The 19813-nt window shown below is 42.2% G+C and overlaps 1 protein-coding gene across 12 annotated transcripts in view; it reads left to right on the top strand.

Annotated features, from left to right (window-relative positions):
• The window catches only part of DENND1A (DENN domain containing 1A), a 543199-nt gene that overhangs the window by 301426 nt on the left and 221960 nt on the right, over positions 1 to 19813 (top strand). For all 12 annotated transcript variants that reach the window (XM_073021910.1, XM_008006322.3, XM_008006314.3 and 9 more), the window contains one exon: positions 16253 to 16298. In XM_073021910.1, coding sequence (XP_072878011.1) covers positions 16253 to 16298 — 46 coding nt within the window. The remainder of the gene's footprint in view (positions 1 to 16252; positions 16299 to 19813) is intronic.

Genomic DNA, 19813 nt, shown 5'->3' with positions numbered 1-19813 from the left:
CAGGCAGTTTACATTCCTGGAACTGTGGAGGGGAAAATGCTCTGTCAGTAACATCAGTGATGAAGATAGCTGCCATTGTTGAACACTGGGCTATCTCCTTTACATCTGTGATGGCATTGAATTCTGCCAACAACCCTGCACGGCAGATATACTATTAGCCCCATTTCACAGATGATTAGTAAGCCAAGGCCCCAAGAGCTTTAGTAACTTTCCCTGATATAGACATTATGTATTATACTCTATGATCAAATTTTTATTAAGAGAATTATATGGACACATAATACACAAAAAATCGGATATATATATGTATACTTATAGAGAGGCAGAAATCTGGAAAGAAATACACCAAAATGTTTAACAGAGACCCATTATGGGGAGGCAGGAGAGGATTTCTGCATGCTTTTTATTTTCCATATTTTCGAATATTTCTACAATGAAAAAGTATGGTTTTTATAATTAAAAGCTTTATTTTCACAAATGAGTGTTTATTCTAGCCAATTGTCCTTTCCAGCTGCCATTCATTTCTCCCTTCATGTTTTCTTGGAGATGCATTAGATGTTTTATTTTCTCATGAAAGCTGATCCAAGATCATTTTTCAACCTTCTCTAACTCTAGCACTCTGAAAAACTGTTACCAGCCTGACCAAGGGCAATGATGTTGGCAGGTCTAACTTGGAAGAGAAGACTTGGCAAGGAAGGCTGCTAAGTCCTTGTCATCCTAAATTTCCACTACAGAAAATTAAAGATGACATTTGTATTTACTGGTGCCTGAGTGGGTTTTGAGAGGAGGCACCATCTTGGAAGTTTCCGTTTCTGTAATAGCAGTCTTTCTCCTGGTCCCTTGTTTCTGTGAAAGAACTTTTTGACATATGACCAGAGGATGATTACAGGCTGGTGGGGGATTGGTGTCTGTTTGTTAACTGTAAGGTGTAAGAATGATGAAATGAAAGACTCCAAGAGAAAAAACACATCCCCCATAATGAAGGGTTGATTTGACCACCTTCAACCACTACCACTGCTTTGGTCAGAGACTATAAATGTCATGAAATTTGAGTCAATGCTAATAACTTCATTCTCTTATGCCTAGTAACTTTCACCACCATTGAGTTTAATCCTTGGTGGTAAGAGCCAGCAGGGATAACTAGCATTTTAAGTAAAGTGCTAGGAGCCTGAAACATGTAAATTTGAAGGAGGTTTGCTCCTCTGCAGATGATTTAAATGTTAAGTATGTCCCCATGCAGGGGATACACAAAGTGGAATCTGAAAACTATTATCTCCTGTAGAAATGAACTCTCAATTTACTCACTGCACAGGAAGGGCGGATTCTAGTCATTTTCACTGCCAGCAGGTGCCCTTTCTATGCATAATAGACTTCACAAGTGTAATTAACACATGAGGACCACTGCTGCCAGTTTTTCTTCAGGTACATGCTGCTAGGAGTTTTCAGGACAACAGTGTAGGCCATAAGAGCTTTTTACATGGCGCCTGAAGATGAAGTCTTCATTGACTTCTGGACAAAAACATGTTAAATGGGGCTGAGCCCAGACCCTGCTGTTGGTATCACAGGTCACAGTCATTGAGTCCAGAAACCCCAAAAGCTGTATTGCAGCCTTTAGTAGACCAGAGGCCATGACAGCAAAACTCTAGTTTGCATGCAGTTAATAAATGAAAAGTAGGATACTGAAAACCCTATAATTATGTGGAGAACTAATTGCACATTCACAAATACAACAAACAATCATCTGAGTTAACTTTAATTAGAGCTATAATCACAGATTTTAATTATCTGAAAAAAATCAGTTTAGTCCAAATGGGCTGCCTTAGATATTCCTCGAATTATTTTTTTGTGTGTCCCTTCCTATTTTTGGAGTGGACAATAGTGTGGAAAGTGCCTAGGTTTTGGATTCAGGCAGACCTGGATTCAAATGTTAGTCTTATCTCTTACTAACTATGTAACCATTAAAAATCTGTTTTACCTCTCTGATCTGCAATGTCTTTTTCTGTAAAATGGGTATAACTTACCTACTTTGAAAAGTGGCTATAGCAATTAGAGTTATTAGTCAAGTGGCACCTAGGGGCCATTAGTAAATGATGATTGCTTTTTTCACCATTATTATAAACCTGGGACATAGATTTCAGTTTCTGGAAGGTTTAACTCACATTAAACATTATTCTTACTTCGGCTGCCTTGAGAGCTCAGGGGAGAACTTTATAATTCATCTTCTCTTTTTATCCCTCAGATTGTTTTTATTTTGATTTTTTTTTTTTTATTTAACTTGAGTTATTGTATGGTTGTTTTCATTTGCAGCTGTGGCATAAGAATGAAAAGAAAAGAAACAAAAGCAGATGGCAGAGAAAACGAAAGGAGTAAGACATTTCCAGCCCTTATGAATATTTAAAAACATGTGCTGCTGGTTCCTTTCTACTTTAGATCTATGCCATTCCCTTGACTTTGAAAGTGAAAACGAGAATGTTCCCTACCTTAGCTGATGGTGGCCTTGACCTTGGCCAGTGTTGGGAAAGCCTTCCTGTTTCTGGGAGAAAAGGATTAACTTGCTAATGAGAATCAGCATTCCCTTTCATAATAATCACCATCTATTGAGCACTGTGTATGTGACAAGCTCTTTATAAACATTATCGCAAATCTTCAAAATCAAGCTACAAGGTAAATATTTTTAGCTCCATTGTATGTATTAGGAAATTGAAGCTCAGAGAGGTGTAATGACTTACCTACTGTCACACAGCCAAGAAATAGTGGAGCCTGCCCTTGAAATCCAAGGCCATCTGATATTAAAACTTTCCTTACTAATATCCTCCGAAGTGTTAGAGAATAAATTGTACCCATCACCAAGATTTTGTGAAAAAATTCTTCATGTCGGCTTCTTGATGACTTGCTAATTGTAGACGTATGTTGTCATTCATTAATTATTCATTTATTCAGCAAATATTGATAGAGCACTTATTATGTACCAGGCACTATGCTAATTAAATTGTGCTAAGAAAAGGTCCCAGTAGAAACCATATGGTATTTCCCATGTAAATTTCTTTTTCCCCCTTCCTCCTTCAGAAGTAGTCCTAAATAGGGACCACAAATCAATTCCCAACTTGAATCGTGCATTTGGTTTATTCTAGGCAATTATTAACACACATTTGTGATAAAATATTTTCAAAGCAGATCAAGACAAGCTCATGCTTTTCCCCCAAAGGACAGTCAGGTCAAAAGCCAAGTTAGTAGCTAGCTCCTGATGCTTTTTGAGGGCATTGTTGAACTGAGAAGTCGAATAGGATATGTACAGTGAATGTTTGAATTTTGCATTTGACTTTGTGAAATGCCTCATATTTTTTGGCATTTCCAGATGACTCTGGAACCATTCTTCCTCTCAGAGTGGGGATGCTCAGATCTCTCTGAAAGACGCTAGTTTCAGGCCTTTTGTGTGCTGTATGTAGGGTTCTGAATCAGCCCCTACATGGTGCATCACATATTCCATGTAGGATTTTCAACAAAAGGTGCACAGTCCATATAGGTGATGGGGCATCAGTCTGGACACAACTCTGAAGTAACATCCAGTTAATCAGATCTGCACCCATTCTAGTCACTATCTTCATTGATGCCATGAAATGTTGCATAGGAAATAAATCAATGCTAGATTAAGTGGAATTGTTGGTATTCTTGATGGCAGAGACAGAACTCAAATAAAGTGTGGTTCAGCGGAAACAGAAAAGTGTGGCCCTGACCTGGCTTCCCCGTTGACTAGATTGGAGGCCACTGAGCCAGCCTTTTCAGGTGGAGGTGATAGTGATTACTACTGACACAAAGCAGGTGCTCTGTAAATAGTAGATACTATCTTTATGTTATTCGTAGCTATATAGTTGTATATATAGTCAGTATATATTAATGTATCTCTGGTGCTAAGAATTTCAACTGAGGTCAGTTGTGGTGGCTCACACCTGTAATCCCAGCACTTTGGGAGGCCAAGGGGGCAGATCACTTGAGGCTAAGAGTTTAAGACCAGCCTGGGCAACAGAGTGAAACCCCATATCTACTAAAAATAGAAAAAAAAAATAGCTAGGCGTGGTGGTACAGGCCTATAATCCCAGCTACTCAGGAGGCTGAGGCATGAGACTTGCTTGAACCTGCACTCCAGCCTGGGCAATAGAGAAAGACCCTGTCTTCGGAAAAAAAAAAAAGAGAGAGAATTTCAACTGAATATTTTTTGCATCATCTAAATATATAGACTTAACACACAGAATGGAAGTGGAGTAGTTGGATAGTTGTGGCCAAAATCTCTTATATATGCCAAACTCTGGGCTTTCTAGCTTTTGTTAAAGATTAGGTTCCCATAAGTAAGCAAAAGCTGTATGTCATTGCCATTTTGCAGCAAGTGCTTATGAGTACTTACTATATTCCTGGCAGTGGGCATAGGAAGATAGGTGCACGTAGATGGTTCTAGATCTGAGGAAACACTACTTCACCAAAGAACTCAAGCATCCAGTAAAGGTTGGGAATATATATATATATATATTTAAGCTAAGAAGCAGCAAGGCGCCAAGATTGGAATGGTGCCACTGTGACAGAGCTCATCTGGGAGGGGCGGGAGGGGATAAGGACCAGGAATTTAGTTTCAGACAGAAGAGGAAGGGAAGTTGGGCTGTGGTGGGACTGATGGTTAGGAAATGTACGCACGCACACCTACACACACACACACAAATGTGTGTTGGTTTAATGATCAGAAATCATAGATTGCTAGTTAGGTAATTCCTCAACTGAGATTTGGCTAAACTTGACCCTGAGGCTTGAACAGAGAGGCCAAGTGAGAGAAAAGAGTTCAGATTTGGAAGTCATAAAGTCTAGGGTCCAAATCCTAGACTCTGGTCCTACTAAAGATGTGACTTTGAGTGAGTCACATAACCTGCCTGAGCCTCAGTGTCTTCATTTGTGAAGTCATTGCCAGGGAGATAGCTAAAAGCACTGCTCTACATGAGGAGCCTAGCACCAAGTAGGTCGCTGGAAAAATGTTGTGAGGTGATAACAGTCACTGAGTCCTACGTTGAGCTGCACCTTCATTTCCTTGAGCAGCACCCAAGACTGAATGTGCCAAGGGCCTTGTGGGGAAGCTTTGGACAATTTCTTTTTTCCTTTTTTTCTCTTTTCTTTTTTTTTTTCAGATGGAGTCGTACTCTGTCACCCAGGCTGGAGTGCAGCGCTGCGATCTCAGCTCACTGCAACTTCTGCCTCCTGGGTTCAAGCAATTCTCCTGCCTCAGCCTCCTGAGTAGCTGAGATTACAGGTGTGCACCACCACACCCAGCTAATTTTTTGTATTTTTGTTAGAGAAGGGGTTTCACTATGTTGATCAGGCTGGTCTGAAACTCCTGACCTCAAATTATCTCCCCACCTTGGCCTCCCAAAGTGCTGGGATTACAGGTGTGAGCCACCATGCCTAGACTGGACAATTTTGATGTGAACTATTTTCCAGGTAGAAAAATGAGGTAAAGAAGAGATTGGGCCCTTTGTATTATCTATATTACAGATTCTGTGGGGATCTCTGTCTCTATACTGTAGACTCTGTAGGGAAACTGTCTTTTCAAGTTCTCTGCTAGATTTTTTTAAGTTGAAATGTAATTCATATACCACAAAGTTCACCCTTTTAAAAGTATACAGTTCTGGCCAGAGCTGCAGTGACTCACACCTGTAATGCCAGCGCTTTGGGAGGTGGGCATATTGCTTGAGCCCAGGACTCCGAGACCAATCCTGGGCAACATGGTAAAGTCATGTCTCTTAAAAAAAAAAAAAAAAAAAAAAAAAAAAAAAATACAAAAATTAGCCAGCTGTGGTGGTGTGTGCCTGTAGTCCCAGCTCCCTGTGAGGCTGAAGTAGGAGAATCACCTAAGCCTGGAAAGTTGAGGCTGCAATGATCTCACACCATTGCATTCCAACCTGGTTGATGAGAATGATACTCTGTCTTAATCAATCAATCTATGTATAAAGATCAGTGGTTTGTAGTATATTCCAACTATCTAATTCACTATCCATCTATTAAATATATCACCACTAATTCCAGATGCATTAGATTTTTAATACATTCTACATTGTTAGTGAAGTAACGTATCCTTATTATAAAAAACTTTTTACGCTGAGTGCGGTGGCTCATGCCTATAATTCCAGCGCTTTGGGGGGCCCAAGCGGGTGGATCACCTGAGATCAGGAGTTCAAGACCAGCCTGGCTCACATGGTGAGACCCCATCTGTACTAAAAATGCAAAAATTAGCTGGGCGTGGTGACATGTGCCTGTAATCCCAGCTACTCTGAGGCCAAGGCAGGAAAATCACTTGAACCTGAGAGGCGGAAGTTGCAGTGAGCTGAGATTGCATCACTGCACTCCAGCCTAGGTGACAGAGCGAGACTTCATCTCAAAATAATAATAATAATAATAATAATAATAATAATAATAATAATTATAAGCTTTTTCAGCTTTTCAAAGTACATATAACAAAAAGCAAAAGGTCTGTAAAAATGGGTAGTCTGTGTAGATGGTTGCCATTCAGCCTTTAGCCCTGTCCCTGTAGAGGCACCCCGGAAGGCACCAATGCCAGGAGTGCAGCGGGACAGCTCTCACTGGCCTCAGCAGTGTCACTCCCAGCGTTACTGAGACTTACAGGGTTAAAGAAGACAAGGTGTCCCTTTAACACAGGAGTGACCCTTCCTGGATTAGGGGAATGGTGCTTGTTGGCTCAGCCACCAACCCTTTGGGGAGCTGTCTGGACCACAGCCTAATCACCTCCTGGCTACTGTATCTGCCTCTGAGCCTCTGGACCTGCCCTGCTGCTCCCACCTTCCCCAGCCCCCTCCTACTGATGTCGGGAGGGGCAACAGCCTGCCTCCCCTGCCCCAGTTTCTGCTGCCCTCCGTGCAACGTTGCTGGCCCCAACTCCTGCCTACCTGCCTGAGCATTGGCCTGGTTTTCCATTTCTCATGACACATTTTGTATGTGAGTGACACATTCCTCACTCCTCCCCGATTTGGAGCCTGGCTTGAACCCAACACTTAGAAAACTCTGGACATTCTGGGGCACAGTATAGGGGTCTCTGTAGCAACAACACTCTAGATATGTTCCTGGAAGCCATAGGTCACCTGTAAGGTAGGGGCCACAGACCAAGTAACATCAGGATCACAGGAAGCTTCAGCAGTGCAGCAAGTGACCTCAAGGCAGGGCTTCTGGAGATAGTGTGCCTGCCTCTTTCAGGTGCTGGCACCAGGGACAGTATGTACAGCACCAGTACAGTGATAGGCTCTGAGTGACCTCTCAACAAGTGCAGGTTTGTCTTCCATTTAAAACATGCAATGGATGGAAAGGCAAGGCTGGAAATGTAATTGGATGTATGCATCTTGGCACATGGGATGAGTCCTGGAAAAACAGCAAGAGAAATTCTCCTGTTATTACCAGTTGCACTAATTTTTATACTTTTTTTTCTGTCACTTTGTCTTCATTTATTTCTCCATAAACCTCTTTCTCTTTTTCTCTTCTTATTTATTATTTTTTTGTGGCTCATTCATTTGTGTGTTTTCACAGGCTCTCATGGGCTGTTTGTGGCTTACAACTTGAGACTTCCTTTCCGTGTCTGGCTTTAGCTGTTATGGTTCTCATTGAATTTTCTGTGGCAACAGAGCCCTGTCTCCTGACCTTTCCTCTGTGATTAACTTCTCCTGCTGCAGTGGTCTTAGTCATGGAGCCCTTCCTGATGTTTTCCGAGTCTGTCGCCTTCCGGTAGGCCGAGGAGGCACAAAAGGGCGGGCTACCCCAGGCTTTGATGTTGACCTCTCCAGATTTTTGTCCAGGCATTATCTTTGTAACTCTTGTGTTCATTTCTGTTGGGTCCAGTGGCTTGGGGCTCTAGAAGGCATCTCCGCCACCCCCACCCGCATAGGTTACCCCAGGAAGCCACAGAGCCACACTCAGAAGGGCATTGTCCTCCCTCTCCCAGTTACTGATCAGCTCAAGTGATACACGTGTCTTGCATTAGCAAACCATCTCCAGTGCCCACTGGACATTGATGCACACTGAGCTCACCTCTGCTGTGGCGGGGCCCCATGCTCTTACTGCTGAAACCACAAATGGAAACTAGGCCATCTCTGCCTTCTCTCATAATCCAGAATTGTTCCTGGTCTCCTCATGGATCCTCATCCTCTGTTGTTGCTCATAAATCGGAGAAGGCTGGGTTGGAAACCAGGAAAGACGTTAAATACTTTTTTCCCCTAAAAAGAAAAAAGCTTGCCTACCTCATGGCAGTTACCCCATACTTTCTACTTCTCACCAGCTGTGACCTTTGTCAAGTCACTTAACCTCTTTGAGCCATGGGTTCCTCTGTGAATTATGGAGACCCACCTTTCAAGATTTCTGCAGAGATGAAATGAGGTCATCTCAGGCCCTTCCGTTGTGCACCCGACAATACCCTGTGCGTCTCCTTGTAGCGATTTGTGCGTGTACAACATGCTTATTTGATCTGCTGTTAACTGTGAGCTTCACATGGGGACCAGATCTATTTTTCTCTCCTCTTGCCCCAGCCCAGCATGGTGCCTGATATTAGTGATACCTGTTGACTGACTGACTGGCCTGTGGAAAACACTTTTCCCTCCTCAGGAGCCTTTTGAAAATTCAAGCTCCTGGGTGGCTGGTTCATTTTTCTCCTGTGGACACCACGAAACACCTTACAATCTTGTTTCCGTCTTTGGGTTGGTGGCCAGAGTGTTCAGAGCCAAACCTGTGACCATCCCAGCAGGTGCCCCAGCATGAAATGGAAACACTAACCTTGCCACAGCTTCCTTTTCTTCCCCCCTTGGCTCCTATTTCTTTTCATACTTTTGTTGCTATGTTGAAAATATTCATATAAATTGCCTTAAATCCTGCTTAGAACAGAAAAGAGTATCAGTCAATTCCAGCTAGTAAGGCAAATATAGTTTTATTCTGGCTATGAACCCACTAGCTATTTTACTGTTTTAGCTATAATTATCAAGTAACCATTTTTTGTTAACTGTAGCATAATGGTTAAGAGAAGTCACTAGCAAGTAAGAGTAGTGTAAGAGACTTGGAAGTAGAAGGATTTGGGCTGGGATCACGATTAACAGCATGACCATGGGCACGTTTTTGAGAATACCTTTTTAAGTCTGTAAAATGGCCAGGCACAGTGGCTCACACCCATAATCCCAGTACTTTGGAAGGCCGAGGCAGGTGGATTACCTGAGGTCAGGAGTTCGAGACCAGCCTGGGCAACATGGTGAAACCCTGTGTCCACTAAAAATACAAAAATCAGACAGGCGTGGTAGTGCACGCCTGTAATCTCAGCAACTCGAGAGACTGAGGCAGGAGAATCACTTGAACCCAGGAGACAGGTTGCAGTGGGCGAGGATTGCACCACTGCACTCCAGCCTAGGCAACAGAGCAAGACTCTGTCTCAAAAAAAAAAAAAAAAAAGCTATAAAATGGATGATATAAATTGGATCATTTGAGGATTAAATGAGATAAGGTGGCTAGAGCCTCCCATGCAGCCCTTGAAATGTGGTGTGTGCTCAGTAAATAGCAGCTCGACTGTTTTTTATCATTCCTGCTCTGCACGTGGCACCATGGGAGGCTCTGGGAAACAGGATTCTGTGCTTCTGTGACTGACAATCTAGAATCACCCTTCAAATCAGCACGTGCTTTATGCCAAATGAGTAACCCAGACAAAAGCCCCTACCAAGAGAAGTGTTAGCCACCACTGGGCAATCTGAGAGGCAGGCAGCAGGGCTTCAGTAGGACTTGGAGGAATAGCGAAGCTGAGGCCTGTGGGGCCACTGTGACTGAGATGAGCTCAGAGGCACTTTTGGGACCAGAAGCCTCCTGTGGTAGAAAAGGTAGCAGGGGAGGAGGATCTCAGACAGAATGTGGAAGCTCCTAGGTCTTGTCACAGCTGCAGGCTGGAGCAGGTTAGAGAAAACCACCTAACCTTCTTCCTCTGCAGGCTGTGGGAATGCTGATCTCCAGGAAATAAGAAGCCTGCTTTATCCCTGTATCATGGACTTGGGTTCTAGTCCCAGTTCTGCCACTTACTAGCTGTGTGATGTCAGAGGAATGATTTAGCTTCTCCAATCTTAGTTTTTCCATCTGTGAAATGGTATTTCCGATAGTACCTACCTTATGCTGCTATGGTGAGAATATAATGAGAAAATGCCTTAGCCTAGTGCTGGCTCTTGGCAAATTTGCAGTCAGTGGTGGCTGCTCTTACTGGCTTCCTGTCCTACACTGGCCGTTACATTAGCCTGAAGAGCAGCTGTCTCATCGCTCTCAGTGAGTCCGAAACTGTGATCATTCGCATTCTCCAGCAAGATATGTTCTCTGTTGTCCATTCTTGTTCTTTTTCCCACTCTCTTGTCCTTTAACCTGTCTAACAAAGCCAGGCTCATTATTTCGAGCAGAATTTAAAACCACAAGACAATCTGTGTTTACACGTTTGTGTCTTTTACAAAAAAAGAAAGAAAAGCTCACATAAGACCTCCTTCAGAGTTTTCCTTTCTGACTGTGGGATCCCCTTTGCATGATCAGGGTACTTGATTAATAAGGTGGTGGGCCTCTTGGGAGGTAAGGTGGCACTGTGATGTGTATATTGTAACATGACTACCTATGTGTTTATATGAAAAACAGAAAAACAGTGGTCTTTCCAAATCCCTGGGCTGCCCTAACCTGTGTTCTTTCATGATGGCAGAGGTGTTGCCCACCTGGAGGTGAAGGGACCTTCTGCCTCTCCCTTCGTTTCCTCTCCCCTCCCACTTTGTCTTGGGAAGCTGTTTTTGTTGTTGTTGTTGTTGTTTTTTTATTAGCCAGTGTTCCTTTATTTCACTGGACTCATTTCCAATTAGTAGCTGTTCACCTCAGGGGAACATGATTAAGAGAGCTCTGGTTATCTGGGGGAGAGGAATTAAATTGTGGAAGTGCAGTAATAATGAACGAAGACTACAGGATCGCTTAATAAGTCTGCAGTTTCCATATGCTTGCTTCTTCCTTGCTGGGAATGAGCTCATGCCGTCGGACCTACCTGTCAGAGAAGTGCTCGGCATCACAGGCCTGGAACCAAGAGGACTGACGAATAGCCCTTTTGGTACCCCAGTGCTCTTTTCCTTTCAGCTTAAATACTAAGTATGTGCTGTGTGACATCATGCACAGAGGTTGGCCTCTCTGTTCAGCAGCCCTGCGTCTGAAGTACGGCTTCACCGCTGACTAGCTGTGCGATCTTGGCAAATTACTTTTGTCTTTCTAAGCCTGTTTCCTAACCTGAAAATATGGATGACAGCACCACTTTGCAGAGTTCCCTTGAGCATTATGTCTGTAATGCATAAAAGTGACTGAATTATAGTAGCTCAATAAAAGTTCCTTTTCCTCTTAAGAGGATTCAAACTAAAGATATCTTCCAGGTAAAGGTTATTCTATTGTGTCTGCCTCAACACCAGCAACAGAGCCCTTTTCCTTTTCAGGGTAGAAGGAAAAGAGAGTCACTTTTACTCTCCCGTAACTGATGAAACTGATGAAATCAGATAGTGCAGCAATTCCCAGAGAACAAAAGCTTCATACAGATACACCCCGTTCTGCTATTCCAAGATGTACAGTAGCATTCTTACAATCACTGTCAGCCATACGGCAGTTGTGACATGGTTGTCATGACCCGCCTATGCATAAGTTTGGTTATAACTATTAATATTATCACCACTTTAATTTAATTATGTGCATTGTTGGTTCTACACATGTTGTTTAATTGCCGTTTAAAATGTCTTCACAATTGCACTAGGATTCAACACTGAAAGGTAAAGTCACTGTGAGTGCTGAAGGGCGCCGGAGCAGAGAAGCAGAGTATATACATTTGCTATTACTGAAGCAGATATTTCCATTCAAATTTTCTAGAACAGCAACAAATAAGTTCTTTCTTGGACCTAAACAGGAAGATCACTTCTAGATGGATTTTGGTTTGGTTTTGTAACTGAGATACCCTTGGAAAGACATGGACGTTGATGCCTCTGGATCAGAAAAGGATTCAGATGAGTTGGATTCTGAACATGAAGAAGTTTTTTAAAAAAATAACTTAAGGCTGGGCACAGTGGCTCACGCCTGTAATCCCAGCACTTTGGGAGGCTGGGGTGGGCAGATCATGAGGTCAGGAGATCAAGACCATCCTGACTAACACAGTGAAACCCCATCTCTACTAAAAATACAAAAAATTAGCCGGGCGTGGTGGCAGGCGCCTGTAGTCCCAGCTACTCGGGAGGCTGAGGCAGGAGAATGGCATAAACCCGGGAGGTGGAGCTTGCAGTGAGCCGAGATCGCGCCACTGCACTCCAGCCTGGGTGACAGAACAAGACTCTGTCTCAAAAAAAAAGAAAAAAAAATAGCTTACCCAGTTTATTTTGCTATGTTTTATTTTTAATGTATGCTCAAGAGTGATAAGAGGTTTTTAAAAATGTGTCAAGTGATCAGAAAGTCATGAACCATTGTTTCCTTGATAGTTTTTCCATTATTGGTGGTACATTAGAAAGGAAAGGCACCCTCCTGAAGAAAGTGAGAAGCAACCCTCCTGAACTCAGTGGAGTATCCAGGAGACAGGAGTGTGCTTGGGAGTCAGAAATCCACGTGTAGAGATGACGTGTGCCTGTCAAGCACCTCCCATTCCTCATGGCATCTTGACCATTCTTACCAGCAGTTTACCGGGTATCCTGGAGTGGGTGTCCTACAGAACCAGGGCTGGAACAAGAAACCATTCTGTGGGTAGTAAGAGAGTGGGTCCAATGGTGCCAGCCATGCCAGGGGCTCAGAGAGAACCCTACCATGTGCTGCACCTGTGCCAGGTACCTCGGAGGTTGTCTCTAATCTCTGCAACAGTCCTGAAAGATTTCCAGTAGGCCAGGTACTGCCTTTTTGGAAAACGCTCTGCTAGGATATAACAAACGATAAGAAACAGCCCTGTCCTTTAATTTTTAGTAATTTGGTGTCTAGGAATTCATGCAACATGAAGGTGTTCATTTTTATCACAGTGATACTTACGATAGTGAAAAGTTAGAAGCAACTTAATGTCTACTGTAGGGGTAGCATTCAATAAATTATGGTACATCCATATTTGGTGGAATATTATGCAGTCTTTAATAATCACAAAATTATAGAACAATCTGGGAAATGTTCATGTTGCCAATGAGAAAATAATACAATGTATGCCTTTTATGATTTCGAAGATATAAACCTGTTTAGTGTGAGCCAGTATTAGAAAGGAATGCAAAAGAAAAAGTAATTCTGTTAGGATAATATAATTATGGGTAGGTGTTTTTCTCCCCAAACATTTCTTTTAAAAATAAAAAGACAAAGAAGAGGTTTCCAAGAAACTGAGTCAGTAGCTACAATAATTATTGAGAATAGAAATTGTTTTCAGACTGTACCTAGAATTACCCAATTGGATAAGTACCACATTGAGATGTTCAGGAAATTCTGGGTTTCTTTTTCTTCCCTCTCTCTCTCACCACTTGGAATTCGTAATTATCTATTTGCAGAGCAAACATGCAGTAGATTCAGGGAAATATCTGAGGCTTTGTACGTAAATGATGACAGTGTAAAAGGTATTTGTCCAAATTTGCATTCATACAAAACATGGAGCTGCTATGATTTCAGAATAAATGTGTTTTAAATATTTTCTAAATACAGAGCTGTTGCAGTTCTAACAATACTTGGCTAAGAAAACTACATTTGTACGATAGGCCATAATTACTCTTTGGAAAATTATTGGGCTTTTAAAAATGCCTATCTGGAACTTGAAGAATGAGTTGCATTTTGCCCTTTCTTGCATCTTCAGTCTTTTCCATGAGGTCCCTTTTTCCTTTCAGGGTATGATTTATTTTTATTGTAGGACAAAAGGGCATAGCATTAAAGTCTACATACATAAGATCCTGTGGTTAAGTTATACAGAGGGCTTTTGGTATACATGTTTATTTTCAGCCATTTGAATGTCTTTTTCTGTATATTAATTCGTTTGTTGGAATTTCAGTTCTACAATTCTGGTTAAAACTCATGGTCACTGGTCAATTGCATGATTAAATGTAGGAGATGGGAAAGGTGATAAGATTTAGTTAAATATTATGGATTTGCACTTTCTCCCTTCTATGTGTTAGGCTGTGCTTCTGGTCACATTAATAAGTGGCCATTTTTCTGGAATTTGTACTCTTCCTGCTTCCTTTCATTACATTAGGCAAGGTTCCACTAGATGAGACATTTGCAGTCTTAAGACTTCCTGCCAGGGTTCAGACTTTGTATTTTTGACATTGAAGCTGTCGTGTTCCTGAAGCTACTTAATTAGAAACACATTCATTTCAGTGTACACTGGAAAAAGCTTGGACAGCAGAGCCAGGCACACTGGGAAGTTTGAGCATTTGTGTAGCTGGCAGCTAAACTAATGGTTTACAGTTTAGGGGAAAAAAAAATGTCACAGGGCATTTCCTTGCCCCTAGAAGCAAAGAGAAGCTGAATGCACACAGCAGATACCTTAAAAAAGAAAAAAAAAAAAGAGAAGAAGAAAAGACAACTCCACTTTCACTGCAGTTGTGTATATAGTTCTTTCTTTAGCTATTATCAAATACAAAAGTCTTCTAGAATAGTTAGCAAACTGAGCTGCTAATATTCAAGTCTGTTTTACATGTTCCCAAGACATATTATATTACTGCTGAGATCTGTAGTAAGGAGGACATTTTATATTCTGGGGAAAGAGGGAAAGAAAGGATTTTTGCTTGAATTTTATTTGTTGAATGGTAATGAGGGAATCGTGCCCTTTCTTATTTTTAAATGTTTGAGCAATTTAACAATATACATGTGATGTTTAGAAACCTCCCTTGCCTATCCATTGCTTTCAGGTTAAAGCCTAAACTCCATAGTATTCAGTTGGAAGCAAACCTCTTCTGTCTCATTACTTACCAATCCTTGTTTCTCCAACTTTGTCCCCAAAGAGCCATCCTTGATCATCCACCTCTACTCTACCAGTTGCCCCAGAAGAAAAGTACCTGGTCACCCCAGTCTGAGTCAGGTATCTTTTCTCTAGGTTCACAAAATACCATCTGCACATTTCATAGAATACATCCCATACTAGAGAGATAGATGGAAAAGTTGCCAATCACACCCTTCCTCACTCCCCTGACCCAAAGGAAAGCATTGCACGGGAAGTGAGCTTGGGGATGTCAGGTTCTGTATTACAAAATCAGTGTGGTACAAAGGAAGAAATGCATATTTGGGAGTCAGATCCCAAGTCTACCACTGACTTTGTTTTGTGGCGTTAGGTAAGTGATTTAACCTCTTTAGGCCTAGTCCCTTCTCTGTAAAATGGGTGTTGTATCTATGGGTATTGCAAAGTTGTTGTGTGGATTAGAATAGATGAATTTAAACTTCCTCATATAATGTCTAGCACATTTGTTATTGGTAGGTAACATAAATGATAATGTATACACACACACACGTACACACCAACCCCTGAAACCAAAGGCAGGATCGGTGTATCCAAAATGCCCAGGTTTTAAACCCACTAGAGTGGAGTTCTCATGCCTTTGCTCAGTCACTGACTTAGGGAACCCGTGGCTCCGTGAATGAAGCAGTTGGCAGAGGCTTTCTGAATTATAGTGTCATGGGATGGCATGTGTGCAACTGGGGAGGAGATGCTTGCTGGCAGCTCTCCACGTACTTTGTCCAATCAGAATGGACAGTTAGATCACATCTCTTGATGACAGAGGAAGCAGAAAATACAAAATATTCTTCTTTGAAACACATTATGCCCTTCATCCAACCTTAACTGCTTTTTCTGTTGTAATCATGGCAATAATCGTTCCCATTTGTATTAGAACTCTGCTGATCATTTAACGTATATTTTCTTTGATTCTAATAACAACATGCTGGCTGGAATCCAGGATTCCATTTTAAAGATAAGGCAACTGAGGCGGTGCAGTTGCAGAGCTGCTCTTTAGGGACTAATACCAAGGTTGATGCTCTTCCTGATACCCATGCTGTTTCCAATGCTGCCCACGTTTTGAAATTCTTCTGAAGTTTCAAGGCTTGGGAACAAAATGTCATATTAGGATTTTTGTTGTGAAAGGAAATGTAACTGTGCATACGTTTATTAAAACAGTTTTTCTCCAAATAGTGAACCATCTGTAATTTTCTGTCAGAAGCAACAGACATTAAAGCAGCTGTGTGTCTCTGTTTCTCTTCACAGTGCTCCCATGCCCTACCTCATAGGAATCCATTTAAGTTTAATGGAGGTAAGTTGGCTTCTTTCCTCCCCAGATGGCTCTACCTGGGGCTTTGTTTCATTGTGTGGTGGTGGAGAGACCCGGTCTCAGCAGTCACAGCTCTGCATGTGGGAGCGTGCCGAAGCAGCACCTCCCAGGTGCACAGAGCTGAGCGTTCAGCTTGGACGCTCTGCATTGGACTCTGTTTTCAGGGTTTTCCCACTTTGCCTAGAGACTGTGGATTTTCACGGGTTGAGGGAGAGAGAATCAAGGAGGCAGGAAGAAAGGGTTCTTTAAGGGTTTGAATGAGGGAAGGGAAATGATTTCCTTTTCAAAATGTTTGTTCTAATCGCTATAGCAATATTGCATTCTTCATTGTAGTAAATGTGATATAAAATGTACATAGAATCATGAAGAAGGAAATTAAAATTATCCACGATACCATTATTCCAGATTGAACCATTGTTAGCATTTTACTAATCTCCTTCTTAGTCTTTATTGTCTAAATATATGTTTTGTATAAATATGCATAATTGATATGCTTTGTAATTTTATGTCTTTAATTAACATGGCTTGGGAATTTCTACATGTTTTTATCTACTCTCAGTAATAATTTTTAATTTGCCACCTATCATTCCCACTATTTGGATATACCACAACGTAACCGTTTTCCTACTGTTGGACACTGAGGTTGTTTATAATTTTTCACTATTATAAATAGCATTTCAGTGAACATCTTTATGCATAAGGCTTTATCTGCATTTTGCCTCATTTCCTTAGCATAGAACCCCTAAAGTAGAAATGCTTGGTCAAAGCTATGCATCGGATGCCAGATTGCTTTCTGTATGGCTGTACCAATTAGATAGCAATTCTTTTAAAGGACTTTTCTGTGCTTTTGTAAGTGTCATTAGTTTGTAGGCATGTACCCTAAGCCCTTTCCTCCTCAGGAGAGAGTTTTAATTTGTACTAGAGCAAAATGAGGCGTGGGGAGGGGGCTTGCCTGTGTTGCACAGGAGATAAGCTCTCAGAGGGAAAATCTACAGCCATGTCCGTCTGCGGTGGTGCTTTGCATGTCTTGAAGGAAGTGCTGCTTCTCTTCTTCTGTTCCCTTCATTTCACGTCGACGAGGACCACCTGCTTCACTAACTGTTGCACACTGTGCTATTGTGCTTACGAAAATGAAAGAAGTTGGTTATCGAAAAACCTGTTTGTTTGACATTGAGAATCTTGATCAAAATAGACCACAGAAATCTGCTCAAATTTCTAATTTGACAGGCCGGCCATGTGGCTCCTACATTCTGTTAACAGTTCCTCCTTGTCATCACCCAGCCCTAAGCACATACAGTACACAGTTTATGGACTATCTGGGATGATGTATTTAGATCAGATTGAAGAGATTTCTTCTGTGTTTTACCTTTGTTTGTCAAGTTTGGGGGTCTATTCAAAGCTCCCGTATGAAAAATTGAAATTCAAAGTGAATACTTTCCAATGGACTGTTAGTGCCAATTGCTGTAGAGTTTGAAACACTAATATAACGACTATTTGGTCTATCAGAGTCCACAGTTCCCTCCCGCCTGCCTCTCCTCCTGCCTTCCAGACTGCTCCAGCACAGGCTTTTTCAGACTCCTTTTTATGTCCCAGCGCCTCAGCATTCTCCAAGTTTCTAGTTGTGTCTTTCTCTTCTTTTCTATGTGCCCTCTAGTCACCTTGTTCAAGGCCTTTTGCTTCAGCTACCAGGTCAATGTCAATGACTCAGCTGGGATTTTAACGCTGGTCTGCCTCTCTCTGAACTTCAGGTCCAAAGTTTAAAGTGCCAATTGGATTTCACCTGGATGTACTACAGATGTCTCCCCCAGTCTTCCCTAAACAATTTATTATCTACACACACACACACACACACACACACACACACACACAGTCTCTCTCTCTCTCTCTCTCTCTCTCTCTCTCTGTAAGCCACTCCGCTCCCCTTCCACTGTTCCAGGTTCCTGTGAATGGCACTACTGCCTTCAACGGCACCTAAGTGGGACACACTGATCATGGCTGAATGCTCTTCTTCCTCATCCTCTCTAAATACTCACAAAGCTCTCAAATGTCTCTCACCCTGTTCTTTCCTCACTGCCTTCATTGACACTTTGCTTTGCTTTCTTGGATTCTTGCAAAAGCCTTATTCATTTGATAAACAACATGAGGGCCTCTTATGTTCCAAGCATTTTGCTAGGTCCTGGAGGTATGGAGATGAATATAAAGTTCAGTGCATAGTCACAACACTGCATGGGTTGCCCTCCACCCGGTCACTTGATAACCATGGGCTACATAATGCTTGGGGAGGAGCCTTCCAGCCTCCCCTACACAGTCCCTGGGTTCTGCATAGTCTCTCTACTGCTGTCAAGCCTTCTGCCTGATCACTGACCCATGTTAGCTCGTGCTCTTGCTGATCCCTAAACATATCCACATTCCCATCCCTCTGCATGCATTAGCCCTGCCCTTCTCCGCCTCTTCCAAGAAGTCCTCCTGCTCTGTTTTCTTCTTTGACTTACGGTGCCTCTTGCTCTGAATAATAGCTGTTTGCTTCCTTGTCCCTCTCCATCATCCCCTGGAGGATGACTTCTTTGGGAACAAGGACTGTGCATCATTCACTGTGGTGTCCTCAGCACCTAACAGGATGCCACACAGGTGATATTCTCTGAGCAAATGCTTTGTGAAAAGAAGTGTTGAGTGAATGCTTGGAAAGCTGTAATTTGGAGCACATTTAGAAGCCCTCTAATAGGCATCACTGTTTTCAGGCAACCCAGTGCCATAATTTTACTTACAGGTGTGGGAAGTGAATTTTTTACTTTTTATATAATTGTAAGTAATTTAAAATAAGGCCTTTTGTAGTAAAACATGGTAAAATATGCATACATTTTGCAGTTGAAACTTGAGACAGAGTTTTGCACTTACATGAATGGGTACAGGTCTCTTCTGCTCAGCCTTTGAAGGGCGTTAAGGGAGAAGGCTCAGGGGGCACTAGCTAAGATAGACCTTAGCCTTGCTGATTGACAGAGGCTGGGAAGGAGTTTGCTGTGCTGAACTCCTGTGTAGTCAGCACAAAAATAAAAACAGAAATGGGAGTTGCCCCGCTCTTGAAACCAGCCAAGACACTTTCTGAACAAAGAAGTGTTTCCTGGGTGTGTAGGGCAGCCGTGAACTACCGAATCTTAGAATTCAGTCTCCTGACCTCCTCCCTGGAGTTTCAGCTCAGATTCCGAGTGCCATAGTTGTACTTTCTGATTGGGTTTATCTAGTTCCATTGTACCCTTCAGGTGAAAGGGATGCTTCCCCTGCGGTTTCCTGCAGGAACCTCCAATTCAGATCTGGGGCCAGAGGAAAGCTCTTTACGGAAGGTGCTCAGGAAGGCCCATCTCCTCTTGCTACACTAGTTTTCTTACTGGCAATTCAGCAAAAGGCTTATTTTTGACTGTCTTGTTATTTTTTCTTGAAAGCTATAGGCACCTTATTATGCCTTTGCATATGTGCCAGAATTTTTTAAACTTCAAATGAAT

The sequence above is a fragment of the Chlorocebus sabaeus genome, chromosome 12, assembly GCF_047675955.1.
Source record: "Chlorocebus sabaeus isolate Y175 chromosome 12, mChlSab1.0.hap1, whole genome shotgun sequence".
NCBI classification, from domain to species: domain Eukaryota; kingdom Metazoa; phylum Chordata; class Mammalia; order Primates; family Cercopithecidae; genus Chlorocebus; species Chlorocebus sabaeus.
Note: the sequence above shows the minus strand (reverse complement) of the source record. Positions and strands in the feature narration are given on the sequence as shown.